Source organism: Filicampus tigris, chromosome 19 (assembly GCF_054856515.1).
Source record: "Filicampus tigris isolate MCC_2025a chromosome 19, RoL_Ftig_1.0, whole genome shotgun sequence".
In the NCBI taxonomy this organism is placed as follows: domain Eukaryota; kingdom Metazoa; phylum Chordata; class Actinopteri; order Syngnathiformes; family Syngnathidae; genus Filicampus; species Filicampus tigris.
In genome coordinates this window covers 7,939,165-7,953,322 of record NC_141235.1, presented here as the reverse complement: position 1 = coordinate 7,953,322, position 14,158 = coordinate 7,939,165, and the positions used below count along the sequence as shown (strand labels likewise).

General features: G+C 42.5%; 2 protein-coding genes across 2 annotated transcripts; both read right to left on the bottom strand.

Annotated features, from left to right (window-relative positions):
• Nucleotides 1-1,342: 1,342 nt before the first annotated feature.
• Nucleotides 1,343-6,798, bottom strand: csdc2a (cold shock domain containing C2, RNA binding a). The gene is made up of 4 exons (XM_086017423.1): nucleotides 6,653-6,798; nucleotides 4,636-4,896; nucleotides 4,338-4,460; nucleotides 1,343-3,901 (listed from the first exon to the last, which is right to left on the bottom strand). Exons 2-4 carry the CDS (start codon nucleotides 4,872-4,874, stop codon nucleotides 3,739-3,741), a joined length of 525 nt encoding a protein of 174 aa, XP_085873549.1. The 5' UTR covers nucleotides 4,875-4,896; nucleotides 6,653-6,798; the 3' UTR covers nucleotides 1,343-3,738.
• A 718-nt stretch (nucleotides 6,799-7,516) lies between these two features.
• Nucleotides 7,517-14,070, bottom strand: aco2 (aconitase 2, mitochondrial). Its single transcript, XM_086017416.1, has 17 exons — nucleotides 13,979-14,070; nucleotides 12,997-13,139; nucleotides 12,422-12,680; nucleotides 12,244-12,336; nucleotides 12,008-12,166; nucleotides 11,678-11,828; nucleotides 11,450-11,554; nucleotides 11,289-11,380; nucleotides 10,821-10,926; nucleotides 10,552-10,709; nucleotides 10,395-10,468; nucleotides 10,200-10,311; nucleotides 9,608-9,886; nucleotides 9,336-9,527; nucleotides 9,131-9,263; nucleotides 8,943-9,064; nucleotides 7,517-8,538 (listed from the first exon to the last, which is right to left on the bottom strand). The coding sequence occupies exons 1-17, from the start codon at nucleotides 14,054-14,056 to the stop codon at nucleotides 8,404-8,406; spliced, it is 2,391 nt and encodes a 796-aa protein (XP_085873542.1). The 5' UTR covers nucleotides 14,057-14,070; the 3' UTR covers nucleotides 7,517-8,403.
• Between the last annotated feature and the right edge of the window lie 88 nt (nucleotides 14,071-14,158).

The window sequence follows — 14,158 nt, the reverse complement described above, 5'->3', positions numbered from 1 at the left end:
ACAAAACAATCCATGAAGTCTTCTCTTCAGGTCCAATATGCAAACAAAGCAAAATCTAAATGTAAAAATAACACCAAAAAAAAAGAAATCCAGCTACTGAACTCTTCATCCGTTGTTGAAACGTCTGTCTCTTAATAAAAAAAACAAACAAAAAAAAAATCACTTCCTCTGTCTCTCGCCTTCGCTTCACACACACACCAACTTGTTAATATACAACCAGCAGAGACCCAAGAAGGCCATATAACCTTGTCTCTTGTCATGCCAAGGTCTGCATGAATTATGAGCACAAACACAGGCAGTCACATTGGAGATGATAAGCACAGTGACAGCTACTTCTGCCTGGAAGCATTGTGGTAAAAGCATAAAGACATAAATGCAAATTGATTTCAAAAAGACTTTGATGTACAGTATTGTTCTTCCACAGCAGTGGCAGATCAAGTTTGCCCAAATTTGTTGTTGCTCACCGTGTGACACGCTTTGGTCAAAATCCCCAAAGCAACAGATTTTGCCTAAAATGTCAGTTTGACTAAGCAACGCGACATTTGCTACCAACCTGTAACCAAGTAGCTATAGTAGTTGAAATTTGCCGTTTAGTTTAAGTCCTTCTATTGGCATATTTATAAAACCGATTGCATTGCCTTTTACTAAGTCTGCTTTCAATCACCACTCACTTTTAAAACATTGATTCCAACCAAACCGCAAACTACTTGGACAGAAAAATGTGGCGTTGAAATTTCGCGGGCACAAACCCTTTATCCTATTGATGAGAATTTTTCCTCGTGTGATAAAGGCAAATTTTTTCCCTGCGCTATGTTTGGATTCTTACTTATTATTTTACGTCACCTTTATTTATCCAGGTCGGGCAATTGAGAACAGATTCTGTTTACAATGCTAACCTGGATGCAGACAGAAGATGCTGCATGAAAGGGGCCACATTTGAACTAAAATACAAACAAACGCTTAATTGGCAAGTACCGTGTGGAAAAGAGGAGTGCCAAAGTCGGACCATTAACAAACATCCAAACAACACGTTGACCTCACTTAACCCGACCAACTGCAGGGACACCAGTTATGTGGCATTTTACAATATAGCCATGCACACATAAACACACTGTTTAATTTATAACAGAGAGCCCATATCTCTTTTTGCATTATCTATTTCATCCAACCACAATGGTGATATGCCCCTCCCCCTTCCTCACCTGTAGTTACGACTGCACGTGACTCTCGTAAATGACCATTTGACTTGCTTCAAAATAGATCTGGGTTACTGTGTACAGTATAGTGTGCGCAGTTATGTATTGGCATTATGATGTGTGACATGTGACATTCAGACTGGAAATTGTTGTTTTGCATCAGTTCATTTATTTAATCTGTCTATTTATTTCCAACATGATATCACACACACGTTATGTGTATACAGTCTGTCAAATGTTGTCTAAGTGCCAGAAGACACAATCACAGTGATAAGACACAAATGCAAAAAAAAACAAAAAACAAGTGCTTTTAACCGCTAACACACAGCGGTGAGAATCAACACCTACATTTGTGTTACACGAGAAATTCACGATGCACAGGAGAGTTTGTGACCGTATGACTGCATCATGGAACACTTTCTACTCAAAAAACATTTAGTGAAGAGCTGCGAAAACAACAAAGCTGTGAAATATTCAAAATGACACAGATTAGGTAGAAGTTAGATTTAGTGCGGATTAGTATTCAAAAAGGCTGAGAGTTGCTCAAAGGCGTAAAAAGGCAGCCTTTAAAGGGGATGTCAAACCCAAAATGTTGTAAGCCCCCCTTCAGTGTAAACACGCCATTCTGATCAATGTTGTGATTGTGGAATATGAGCAAAATCCATCTGTTTTTATCCATCTCAGCGGGCGGCCATTTTGCCACTTTGTGTCAACTGAAAATGACATCACAGTTGCGCAACGACCAATCACGGCTCACCTGTCTTCTGAAGCTGAGCCGTGATTGGCCGCTACCTGAGACCTGAGCAACTGTGATGTCATTTTCAGTTGACATAAAGTGACAAACAGTGACATTTTGCTGCTTAACTCATATTCCATAAATGCAATATTAATAAGAATACCCTGTTTAGAGTAGTGGATGCACATAGAACCTATAATCGTCTAGAAAATTTTGCGGTTGACTTCCGCTTTAACGTTTAAATAGTTACAAACAAAATAAATAAATCAATAAATAATAAATAGTCATTGAAAACCTACGACACAAATCACTTCTTCCTACTTGCAATCTCCCCCTAAATAAACATCTTTTCCTGCATTTCTTAACAATTACCCTCATGTTCTTGTTTCATTTCATTTTTAGAAAACCGACATCTGTAATGTTCTCCTGGAGGAAAAAAAACAAACAAAGCCCGCCAACAAGAAAAGAGAGGACCAACACCATCTTCCAATTTCACTTAGGTGAGACTTAACAGATCTCAAATAACAAATCTAACAAATCTCCCAATATTTTTGTCCATAAATTAAGTCCTTTTATTCTTCCTCTGTCCTACAATCATCTCCTCCGGTCACTGTAAATGATGTGTCCATCAAAGGAGCTTGATTTTTACACTTAGGAGTATTGCTAATTACATGATGGGTTACTGCTGAAAGTGCACTCAAGGTACATTGTGGAGTTCATGACACAATGGTGGGCCCCCGATATTGGCTACATGGACGTAAAATGATGCACTACCCTGTTATTAGCAACATGGCGCAAGAATACGTCACCACGCGGCGCAAGGAAGCAGTTAACGCCGCCCTTTTCTATATAATATTTTTATATTTATGGCCTATGGTTTTTCAAACAAATATTTAATTTATGACAATTTAAGGTTGTGCACTGTGTGCAATCAAGTACTTGACGTAAGAATATGGTATGCGGCTCATGTTTGCGTTATTTTTTTTTCCCCACTGATTTGTTTTACAATGGTACCTCGACTTATGGAAGAGCGACAAAAAAAAAGTACTCGCAAAAACCGACTAATATTACTGCAGCTTACTGAGCCATTCGGTTGTGAAACTGTTTTTTTCTTCATGACGTGCTGTACTGCCCCCTGCTGGCTAAGATGTGCACAGCAGAAGAAACACAATATCAATGAGGCATTGAAACATGGAATCATGACACACATTTGCTTTCTGATTTAAAGAAAAAAGCTTTCACAAAAAAAATGATTGGAAGTTTTTTGTGGGTCTGAAACGGATTAAATGCGTTTCCATTCATTTCATTGCAGAAAGATGTTTTGAGACACAAGATCAATAAAATTAAGTCTAAGTCTAAGTGTTTTGAGTTCCGAGCGTGATGGCGATATGAATTAAAAGTTGTACGTTGAGACACCACTGTATATCTATGGCTTAGAAGTGTTCCTCGCACAAACACATCCCGTAATGACATTTTGAGGTCGCGATTGGCAAGTGTGCCTAATATCGTGGCCATTAGTGATTGTACCAGAAAACGATTTTTTCCTATTTGTTGTCTGCAGGCTACATTTACTCAAAATGACATCAGGCCTTTGCCTGTAGCTCACTCAACACGTAGGTTTTGACTTCATCTAAAACAAGCAACTTTTCAAACCAATCAAACATTCAGGCTCCATTCAAATCTTTTACCTCAAACCTTCTTTCGACCTGTTCTGACTCTCCCGTCTCACCCTTCATCTCCAGTCATCCTGCTCCCGCCACAAAAATCTCTAAACCCCCTCTCAAGAGCTTCGGCTGCTGCGAAGGTCTAGGAGCTGATGATCTGACCCGACCAAGTCTCGTGCTTGCTGCCCGGCTTCAGGTGGGTGATCATCACCTCCACCGCCTGGATCTTCTGCATCTTGGGCGGGATGGGGCACACCTTGTACGTCACCTCGTCCCCTTCCATGGGCACATACTCGCCCTCAATGCTGTCGGAGAGGGCGCAATCGATATGATAAAATAATAAGAATAACTCTTTATGTATATCTAAGCAAAAATATGCAGGCTTAGTTCTTAAACCAGAAGTGAACTAAAATGCGAGCACTGTTGAGCAAAATGGATATAGAAAACTCAAAAGTATTTATTTTTTTTTTTTACCTGGATGGATGGGTTACTCTACCCTTGAAAAACAGTTGGGTCAAAAGTAATTGCAGTCCTTTTTTGTTTTGTACAAAATAACCCACTTTTGGGAGTTTGATACAAGCAACCCAATTGCGGGGGTTAAACGAATAACCCAAAAAGTTGGATCAGTCCCTTTTCGACCCTAATTGGGTTATTTTTGACCTAACTGTTTTTAGAAGTTTCTTTCTTCCTGAAATTCGGTTTGAAGACAAATTCAACAAGACCTCAGGAATCTTGACTCACTCTGACACGTGGACAAAGATGTCTTCTCCCCCATGAGAGGGCCTAATGAATCCGTGACCCTGCGAGCGGGAGAAGTTCTTGCACACGCCCTTAAACACGGGACCCGATTTGGCTCGCACTGTCCTGCACACAACCGGGACGAAGTGTCAACTTTCTGTATGATGAACCGAAATTGCACGATAACATTTGAATGTGAACTTAACTTGACCTCTGAACTTTTGAACACACGTTCAACTTTTTGCACTTTCTTTTCCTCAACAAGGAGCTGGAAAAAAAAAAAAAAAATAGTGTGACTCACGCCGAGTATGTGCGAGTGCGTTTGGTGGGCAGCGGGCTGGGCAGCTGTCCGCCGGGCTGAGGGGGCTTCCTCTCCCTCTCCCTCTCCCAAACGCGGCTCCCCTCCCGCAGGAAGGGGAAGGAGATCTGAAGCGGGGTGCGAGGGGAGGCCAGGGGCGGCGGGGGGGCCGTCGGCGACGAGGGGTCGGCGTCGGACATGTTGACGGCGTCTGAGAGGGCGGGCGGAGGGTTACGCCCCATGCATGGCAGGCGTAAGCAACCACTGAAGTAGGACAAAGAAATACAAGTGGTCAATATAAAGGCATGGTGGAGAACCCGATAATGTGCCCCAACATATTACGCAATAATTATATCCTTTCTTGTGATTGACTACTATTCTGAACAAAAGTCAAGAAAAAATGTGGAACGCAAAATTTATGCGGCCCGCTGACCTTGATTTTCACACACACACACACACACTCAATCACACACTGTCAGATGGCCCGATTTGATAAGTAACCTAAATAATTGAACATCTTGGCCCGGAGATCTTTTATTAGCAGGCTTATTAAGGCCATGGAGGAGTGAGTGGACTTTTTCTGCTGCTGCTTACCGAGGAGTGGATGAAAGCTTCCGTGATGAGAAAACAAAATGAAACACTCTCGCACTCATTCCTGAAATGCTCTTATGACCATTGCTGAAAAAGTCTCTAACTACGAATTTTTTTTTCTCCAACACAAACACACACAACTGAAACAGTCTCACACGGTACTGAAACACTCTCACACAAAGCTATCATGCTCACAAGTGTGTGTGAGAGCGTGACTGTGTGAGAGTGGGTGAAAGCTTCGATTATGAGGGGCCATTAGGGACAAATTCAGGATTACAGTAATCTCTCACATTCACATTCTCATAAGCATTACTGTATTGCTCTCACACATACTACTTTGAATTATTTTGTTTTGCTCACACACAACTCAAACACACTGATGCATGATGCTGAAATGCTCCTACACACTCTTGACTTTTTTTTCCACACGCACACAGCTGAAACATTGACTCACATACTACTGAATTCTTTGATTACAAGCTACTTAAACACTCACATGTGGACGACTGAGACTCTCTCTTAAAACACACGACTGAAACACTCATACACACTACACTACTGAGAAATTTTATTTTACACATTCACAGACCACTGAAATGCTCTTACGCACATCTCGCTCACATAACTGGAACACACACACTATTGAAATAGAAACACTCTTGCATAGACTACTGAAACTCTCACACACACGCACTACTTAAAAGCTCTTACACATACTGTTGGGTTGTTTCTCCCACACACGCAACTGAAATGCTCTCACATACACTACTGAAATACTCAACACTACAGATTTTCCCCCCCACTCACACGCAACTGAAAAACTCTTACATAAACTTTTTTTTTTTTTTTACGTTTCAGTACTGTATGAGTTAATCCTGAATTTTGTCCCCGACGACTCCTCATATTCCATCTTTCATCCATCATTCATCATATCATGTCAGGATAGAGATGAAACAGAAGCTGAATGGAGGACACACACAAAAGGCCCCCAAATCCCCACAGCCCCCTCCCCATTGCACTGAAAGCATGGCATTGTGGTTGCCAGGTCATCAGTATGGGAGACACGTCAACACTCGCATACACACACATGAAACTTTCAACTCTCCTTTAAAGAGCCCTCATATTATAGCACCATATGTCTTGCCCACATTAAATAATTCACAGCTCTAAAACCCCTTCAGGTCTTTAATTTCTAGAACATTCTCTATGCCAGCTTCCCCACTTACACAAATAGCTCATGTTGACTATGATATCGAACCGAAACAAAGACGGATCTTAAATCTGTGCCGGTTTCAACTGTTTTTGTTTTAGCGTTGGTGACGTAACAAAAGCGACAGCTGAGCACAGGAGAAATCCGGGATGTCTTCCGCCCATCATCATCGTCATCCTTATGGTGCTCAAACTAGGTTGCAATAACTGTCGCACCTACCGTCACAAGCGATCTGGTGTCAATCAAAGGCGCTGCACAGACGATGATGTCATGAAATCCGTCCACAGCGGACGAGGCGGTGAGCGTCGGTGGGGTTTTTTTTGTGTGTGTGGATGCGACGCACGCAGGCGGGACCAGATCGGAACGGAAGAAGGGAGGGGAGAGACGTGATGATAAAGGGGGGGGCTATAAAAAAAAAAATCACCACTTACACTGAATTCTTTGTTCACTTTTGGAAGCATACTTGAGCCTTTGAATGCAACTTCAATTACACTTGTGTTTCTAGTTGTTACTTTCCACGAGCCACTGGTTCTATTCGATTTGCTCTTTTCCTTTAAAATGTATTTTTTTGCTTTCAAACGCGTACGTGGAAAACTCAAATGTAGTTTCAGTAGTTCAATTCAAGAAGTGAAACTGTTCTATTAAATCACTACACATAGTCAATATTTTTATTTATATAATTTGGATGCTCACATCTGAAAGCTCAAATTGCCCATTTCAAGAAAATAGAAAATGACCTAAAAATATATCTATAGACTAAGTGAATATTTCGATGCACTTATTGAAAGGTCAGTAATAAAGACATTCAAAGAATATTAAGTGAATATTATGTCATACACTTAAAAAAAAACACTGTAATGTGCAATACATTTCTTTTTTAAGTGTTTATTGATGTGGTTGCATGTATGCACCATTTCTGAGGTTCTGCGTTCAAAAGTGAAATTTGCTTGAGTTTTAACCGGGCACATCCCACACACCAAAAACATGCACGCACTATGGTGTTTTTCACATTTTTCAGTTTCCTGTAGCTATACGCAAAAATTTGGGGAACCCTTTTCATTAAAAGGCAAAACACACTAAAACCATGAGGAGATCTGCATTTATTCTACAGCCCATTCGGATCTTTATAACACAGAGCAACAGGGAGAAAGAGACAGAGAGCAGATAACCATAAATTTGCCATTATGGACAAAAAATAAAATCACTTTTGCGCTCTCCACATCAGCTGCAAAAAAAAAAAAAACTTCATTTGACAGTTTTTTTACATACATACAGAATTCAGTGGTAATAGCGTTACACAAGCTTTGTTTACTAAGCCCTCAGGAACCTTTCCATGTTAAAAAATGTCACCGTCATGTGAACACAGAGCAAAAGATATTTTGATGAATATGCCTGGAAAATAAATAGAGCAAAAGTAGAATTTTTCCACATTCAATCCTTAAAATTGACCGTAAAGACTGAGGGCAACCTACCAATAGAATTGGAGCATATTCCTAAAACAAAGGTTTGATATCATTGGAGAAACACTCAGTGGATATCACAAATTTGGTGAAATCGATTTGAATAGCTCCGTCGGCATAAACTGTTACAAACACACTCGCGCGCACGGCTGTCGTGAAATATGTGGCATGTACAACGGCACCACAGCAAACTGGTTGAACAAATATGATCAAGCTGGACAAGATCCAGTGGTCACGTTTTGACCTGTTAAAAGAATATTGAAATCATTGGCGAGCAGTCACATGTGGGATCAAAGCTTAACGGGGCAGCGTGTCATTTTTTGACGTGCACATACTGGCCACGGCATAGCAGCTGCTATCGTTTAACTGGACACATGTGACCTGTCAGTATGTCCACGAGGTAACCAATGCTTCAGTCTGATGCAGATCATGAAACATTCTTTCCATTTGCCTTCCCAACCACCCCCCAACCAAAATTCTCCCCCCCCACCCCCCCAACGGCTTCATCCCTCAATGCTGTAGCGCCTTCATCCTGTTGAGAGCGGAACCAGCCTTGAACCATTCGATCTGCGTTTCGTTGAAACTGTGGTTGAGTTCCATGACGTCTTGGGTGCCGTCGCTGTGCTTCACGACAGCGCTCAAAGACTGACAAGTGAAAGTGAAAGTTAGTAAGTAGGGCTGGTCGATTATGGAAAAAAAATCTTAATCACGATTATTTTGGTGCTAATTGAAATCACGATTATTCAAATGATCATTTATTTGTTGGTACAAAACAGGAACATTTTTAAATTTAAAAAATATAAATACATTCCATACAGATATAAATGCATATTAATAATCGTTTTGTTACGATTATGCCAATTTTGAAATCGTGGAGTGTAAAAATCGTAATTTTAATTGAATTTCGATTAATTGTGAAGCCCTATTAGTAAGGCTGAATTGAAATTACTTGCCAAAGCAGACAATTCCGAGTGTTGATGCTAGTACAGGGTTCCCCTTCATATTGGTTTATTAATTTTTGTTTGTTTGTTTTTTTTGTAGCCACTCACCTTTCCGGGAGTGAATGTTTCGAGTCCTTTAATGGAGATCTTGTCATCGGGGCAGATTTTATCATAATCTGACGGGTTGTTGAAGGTCAGAGGCAGCAGGCCCTGCTTCTTAAGGTTCGTTTCTACAAAGGACGCAAAATGTCAGCCGAGCTACGGGGTGAAAAAAGCTTCACATCGCGTTGCTGTACCGTGGATTCTCGCGAAGCTCTTCACAATAATTGCTCTTCCTCCAAGATGTCTGGGCTCCAGCGCGGCGTGCTCTCTGCTGGAGCCCTCACCGTAGTTGTCGTCTCCCACCACCACCCACGACACACTGTTGGCCTGATACACAACGCCGAGACCTTGTCGCTCATAATTTTTTTTTTTTTTTTAAGTTGTAAGTTCGGTTCTCACCTTGTAGTGACGGGCCACATCGGGCACACCGCCGTACTCCCCCGTCAGGTGGTTCTTCACCGAGTTGATGGCGTCGTTCTCGCTGTTGACGGCGCCGATCAGCATGTTGTTGGAGATGTTGTCCAAGTGGCCGCGGAATTTCAGCCAAGGTCCGGCGGCGCTGATGTGATCGGTGGTGCACTTGCCCTTCACCTGCACCACAGAACATCTTCCTGAATGGTGTCATGGAGGAGAAACGATGGCAGCGGGTTGCTCATGTGTGACGATCTGACCTTGATGAGAACCCTGAGGTCCTCCAGGTCTTTGCCGCTCCACTGGTCAAAGGGCTCCAGCAACTGCAGTCGGTTGCTCTGAGGGCTGACGTCCACCTTGAGGCCGGTGCCGTTTTCAGGCGGGTGCTGGTAGGTGTCCTGACCCGGGTCAAAGTCTCTGGCGGGGAGCTCGTCTCCATTAGGGGGCTCTAACTTGAATTTCTCACCGCCGGGGGCCGTCAGGTAGTCGGTTTCGGGGTTGAAGTTGAGAGTTCCGGCGATGGCCAAGGCAGTGACAATCTAAAACAAATGACACACAAGACATCTGACAAAATTCATCCATAACACAAAAAGACCTTTGCCTTTCTTTGCTTATTTCGACAGACAACAACAATCATTAGACACACCTGAGTACGGTTTTAAATTGCGTCTCATTTAACACTCGTTTAGCTCATTCTACACTTTAACCCATTAACAATGTTACTTGAAACATTGCCTGTAAAAATTTGAAAGTTTTTATGATGGAACAAATTTCACCTTGGGACCGATAATTAAATTACCTTGCTGAAAATGTACAATTATCATAACACACATGAGCTTTAAGCGGGTTTACCTCAGGGGATGTGACAAAGGCGTGCGTTGCAGGGTTGGCGTCATTCCTGGCTGTGAAGTTTCTATTGAAGGAGGTGACGATGGTGTTCTTCTCGCCTTTTTTCACATCACGTCTTCATATAAACAAACAACGTTAGCGCCAAAGGGACACCCCCCCTCCCCCCCGTATGAACAATTTCTCCAATTTTCATCCCACCTGTCCCACTGTCCAATGCAGGGACCGCAAGCGTTGGCCAAGACTACACCTCCAACGTCACCAAGGATCTTGGACTACATAAAAACAACCATGTGACATTATAATCTTAATCAGCAACATAAGACCTAAAAGTGGTTCTTTTCGTATCGTCACTCACGTAACCGTCTCTTTCAATAGTGGCGCGGATCTGCTCCGAGCCGGGGGTGACTGTGAATTGAGCTTTGCACTTCAGGCCTTTGTCCAAAGCCTGTTTTGCCACAGAGGCGGCGCGGCCCATGTCCTCGTAGCTGGAGTTGGTGCAGCTGCCAATCAGACCTAAAACAAAAAGTGTAAATAAGCTAATTTTTCGCTAATAGCAAACGTTTTATAAGCCGGCGAGGAAACTATTTCCTATTCATGCAGTCAAAAAAAAAAAAAAATTCTTACCAACTTTCACCTCCAGTGGCCAGCCATTCTTCTCGGCCACGGCACCCACGTCAGACACCGGGTGAGCCAGGTCAGGGGTGAATGGACCGTTGATATGGGGCTTTAGCTGCAAAAAACATTTACAACAGAGCTACAACATCGTTCTTGTTCATACATTCATCTTATTTCTATGTAAAATGATTTAGAAATAAAAACAGAAAAGATAAGAGAATATTGCTATTAATTTCTTGTCATTTTAGGTGAAAACTGTAGAACAGGATACAAGAATTTGTTGCTGCTTAACACTACTATGAGGAGATAGCAAGTAGTTACAAACACAATTTGAACATGATCCAAATAAAATTGTGACCATTGTGATTGAAGTAGTTCACAAGACTCACAAAAAAAAAAAAAACTCCACCAAATAATCCATCTAGGTGAAATATGACAGATGAGAAATTGAACGCAATCTTAAAAATGGGGACTGACCTCATCCAGATTGATCTCAATGACCTGGTCGTACTCGCAGCCTTTATCTGGCACCAGCAGATCCGCGTATTCATTAGCCAGAGCAGCGATCGCTGAGGGGGATGAAATATCAATATGCAATTCAAAATTCTAATTCTGTGGCGAAAAGGTAAATAACATACGTCCACGCCCAGTTTTCTCCAAATAGGTCCTCATTCGGTGGTTGTAAGGGAACACTGAAGTTGTTGCGCCGATTTCCGCACCCATGTTGCAAATGGTGGCCATTCCTGTGCACAAACAACATGGGTGATTCCATACAGGGTAGTTTAGTTTCAATGTCTTTAAAATGCATGTTATAAAGCCATTAAAAAAAAAGTCCATTTTCTTTTTTTTTCCTTAAAAAGACACACCAGTGCAGGAAATGGAGTCAACACCCGGTCCGTGGTACTCTACGATGGCGCCGGTGCCGCCCTTCACCGTCAGAATGCCAGCCACCTTCAAGATGACATCTTTTGGTGACGTCCAGCCAGAGAGGGAACCCGTCAGCCTCACCCCGATCACCTGAAACGAAATGAGGACGAGGCCTAAGGAGAGCAGAACAAGTATTGCTTTTCATGGCACTCAAGGGGTGAGTGTTTTTTTTTTTTGTTTGTTTGGTATGCACATCAGAAGCTTTGTATGGCTAGTGGAAGGATGGAATTTTAAGGTAGAAAAGCGACTTAAAACGCTTCTCTGCTGACCTTGGGACATTTGAGCTCCCAGGGGATCCCCGCCATGACATCCACAGCATCAGCGCCTCCGACTCCGATGCAGATGGCGCCAAGTCCGCCACCGTTTGGTGTGTGGGAATCTGTGCCGATGAGCATCACACCTGGATAGGCGTAGTTCTCCAAAATGATCTGAACGGATAACATTTCTTAGTTGAAACCGCAGTTGCGCTCAAATTAAAATTCAAGCTGACATGCTAATTCTTCACCTGATGGATGATTCCAGAACCCGGTTTCCAGAAACCAACTCCGTATTTTGCGCCTGCACTTGCGAGGAAGTTGTAGACCTCTTGGTTTACTTCCTGGTTCGACATGAGCACCCATGATGCTTTTCTTTTGTCCACTCATTCCGACAGCATCCGTGCATTGCGCCAAGCCCGAACTCACCTTTGCCCTGGCCAGATCCTGATCGCCACCGATCTGGGCTTCGATCAGGTGATCACAGTGGATGGTGGAGGGAACCGCCACCTGTGGCAGGCCACTGCTGATGAACTGGAGCATGGCCATCTGCGCGGTGGCGTCCTGCATGGCCACACGGTCAGGACGCAGACGAAGGTAGGTGCGCCCGCGATCGATCTCCTGGTTGTGGGCGTCATCGAGGTGGCCGTATACGATCTTCTCTGACAGAGTGAGAGGTCGGTTGAGTCTGGGCGGGACGAATTAAGAGCAGGCGTTATTTGTTAGGAGTTAGGATGACAATGGGTCCTTTCTGTCTTGTAGTTGCTGCGTTGTGACCAGCAAAACACAAAGGTAAATAGAACAAAAGAGAATGTACAGAAATTATTATTTTTTAAAAAAGTGTAATTAATCGATGTTGAAACAAGCCTCGAGTCTCAGCAACAACTTTGCAAATTCAAAATAAGCTGGTGATCACTGCATATCCTGTTGCGGAAAAACTGCCAAGGGGCCATCAAACATGAGATTGGCAGAGCAGTGATGCGGGTAAGCAAGTAGGCACTAACCTCTTTCGTACAACGTCAACATTGGACTGGAGCTTGTCATAGCTGACGAAGGAGGTGGGCTCGAAGCGGCTCATGGACACCTGGGCCTTGGCTCTGTAAGCGGCCGCCACATGCAGACGCCGTGCGCCATGGCCCAGAGCAAGCTGGGGACAACAGCAAAGACATTCACGCATTGGAAAGAAAAGCAAATCAATCAGAATAGGTGCTAAATGTATCATAGAAACCTTTTTATCACAAGGGGGAAATTTGATGACTGTACTTTTATGCTTGGTAAAATGTCATCTTTATCATGATATTATGACTTTATTCTAAGAGTATGGTTTCTTCTTTCAGTGTGGCTCTGATAGTTCTGTGGTCTTTTAGATTTATAACATAAGAATGGTTTTAATATCTGGAAAGACACAAACAGATTGGCCACGCAAACGCTTACATCGGCCAAATGCATATGAATAAAAAATAAAGTTAAACTTGTACTGTCGTTCAATCACCAAATGTCGAATTAAAATAATAATAATCTGTTGATAACTGATATGCCATATTAAGGCTGTATATAATGTATATTTAAAAGCAAATGTACTGTATAATGTTCTGTTCACTGTTAAAAGTGTTTTGGTCAGTCGGTCTGTTCTCCTGTACGTCTAACCTTGTGGTTAACCTTGTCAAATCAAATTGAATTCCGCGCACTATATAAAACTAATTATGTACCCGGTTGGATTCGAGACTTAGTAATTATTATTCAAATATACGTGCATGGTGTTATTTTTAAAAAGTCAGCGCGATGCAAGTTGTTGCCCTCTGAATGCGCACAGAGGGACACGATGACCCGGCTAGCTAGCTGCGACCGGCTACGAGCCACAGATGGCGACGCTAAAAGCGTTTCATTGCGGTAGACACAACGATCGTGGATGATCATGCAAAACGTCAACATGACAGCCTCCACATCCTCAGTGACAATACGAAAATAAGCGAATGTGTCTCATACCTGAAGCCGTGCAACGGTGAGACAGTAAGTTGCCATTTTGTTCACTGACAAAGATGTGGCGATTGCTGGTGACGTCATGGGTTTTAAATTGCAAGGGTTGCTGGTCCTTAAAGGACAAAAATGCACTTCTAACGCTTTATTCAAGCTCACTCGAAGTAAATCGTTATTATAACATCATAA

Excerpts from the sequence above, each read along its gene's own strand:
- csdc2a (XM_086017423.1), bottom strand. The coding sequence starts at position 4,874 with ATGGGGCGTAACCCTCCGCCCGCCCTCTCAGACGCCGTCAACATGTCC. Across the intron at positions 4,461-4,635 it reads CGCACTCGCACATACTCGGC|GACAGTGCGAGCCAAATCGG; the intron begins GTGAGTCACACT and ends GGTTGTGTGCAG. Across the intron at positions 3,902-4,337 it reads ATCTTTGTCCACGTGTCAGA|CATTGAGGGCGAGTATGTGC; the intron begins GTGAGTCAAGAT and ends CCTCTCCGACAG.
- aco2 (XM_086017416.1), bottom strand. The coding sequence starts at position 14,056 with ATGACGTCACCAGCAATCGCCACATCTTTGTCAGTGAACAAAATGGCA. Across the intron at positions 10,469-10,551 it reads CTATTGAAAGAGACGGTTAC|TCCAAGATCCTTGGTGACGT; the intron begins GTGAGTGACGAT and ends GTTTTTATGTAG. Across the intron at positions 9,264-9,335 it reads ATGTGGCCCGTCACTACAAG|GCCAACAGTGTGTCGTGGGT; the intron begins GTGAGAACCGAA and ends GTTGTGTATCAG.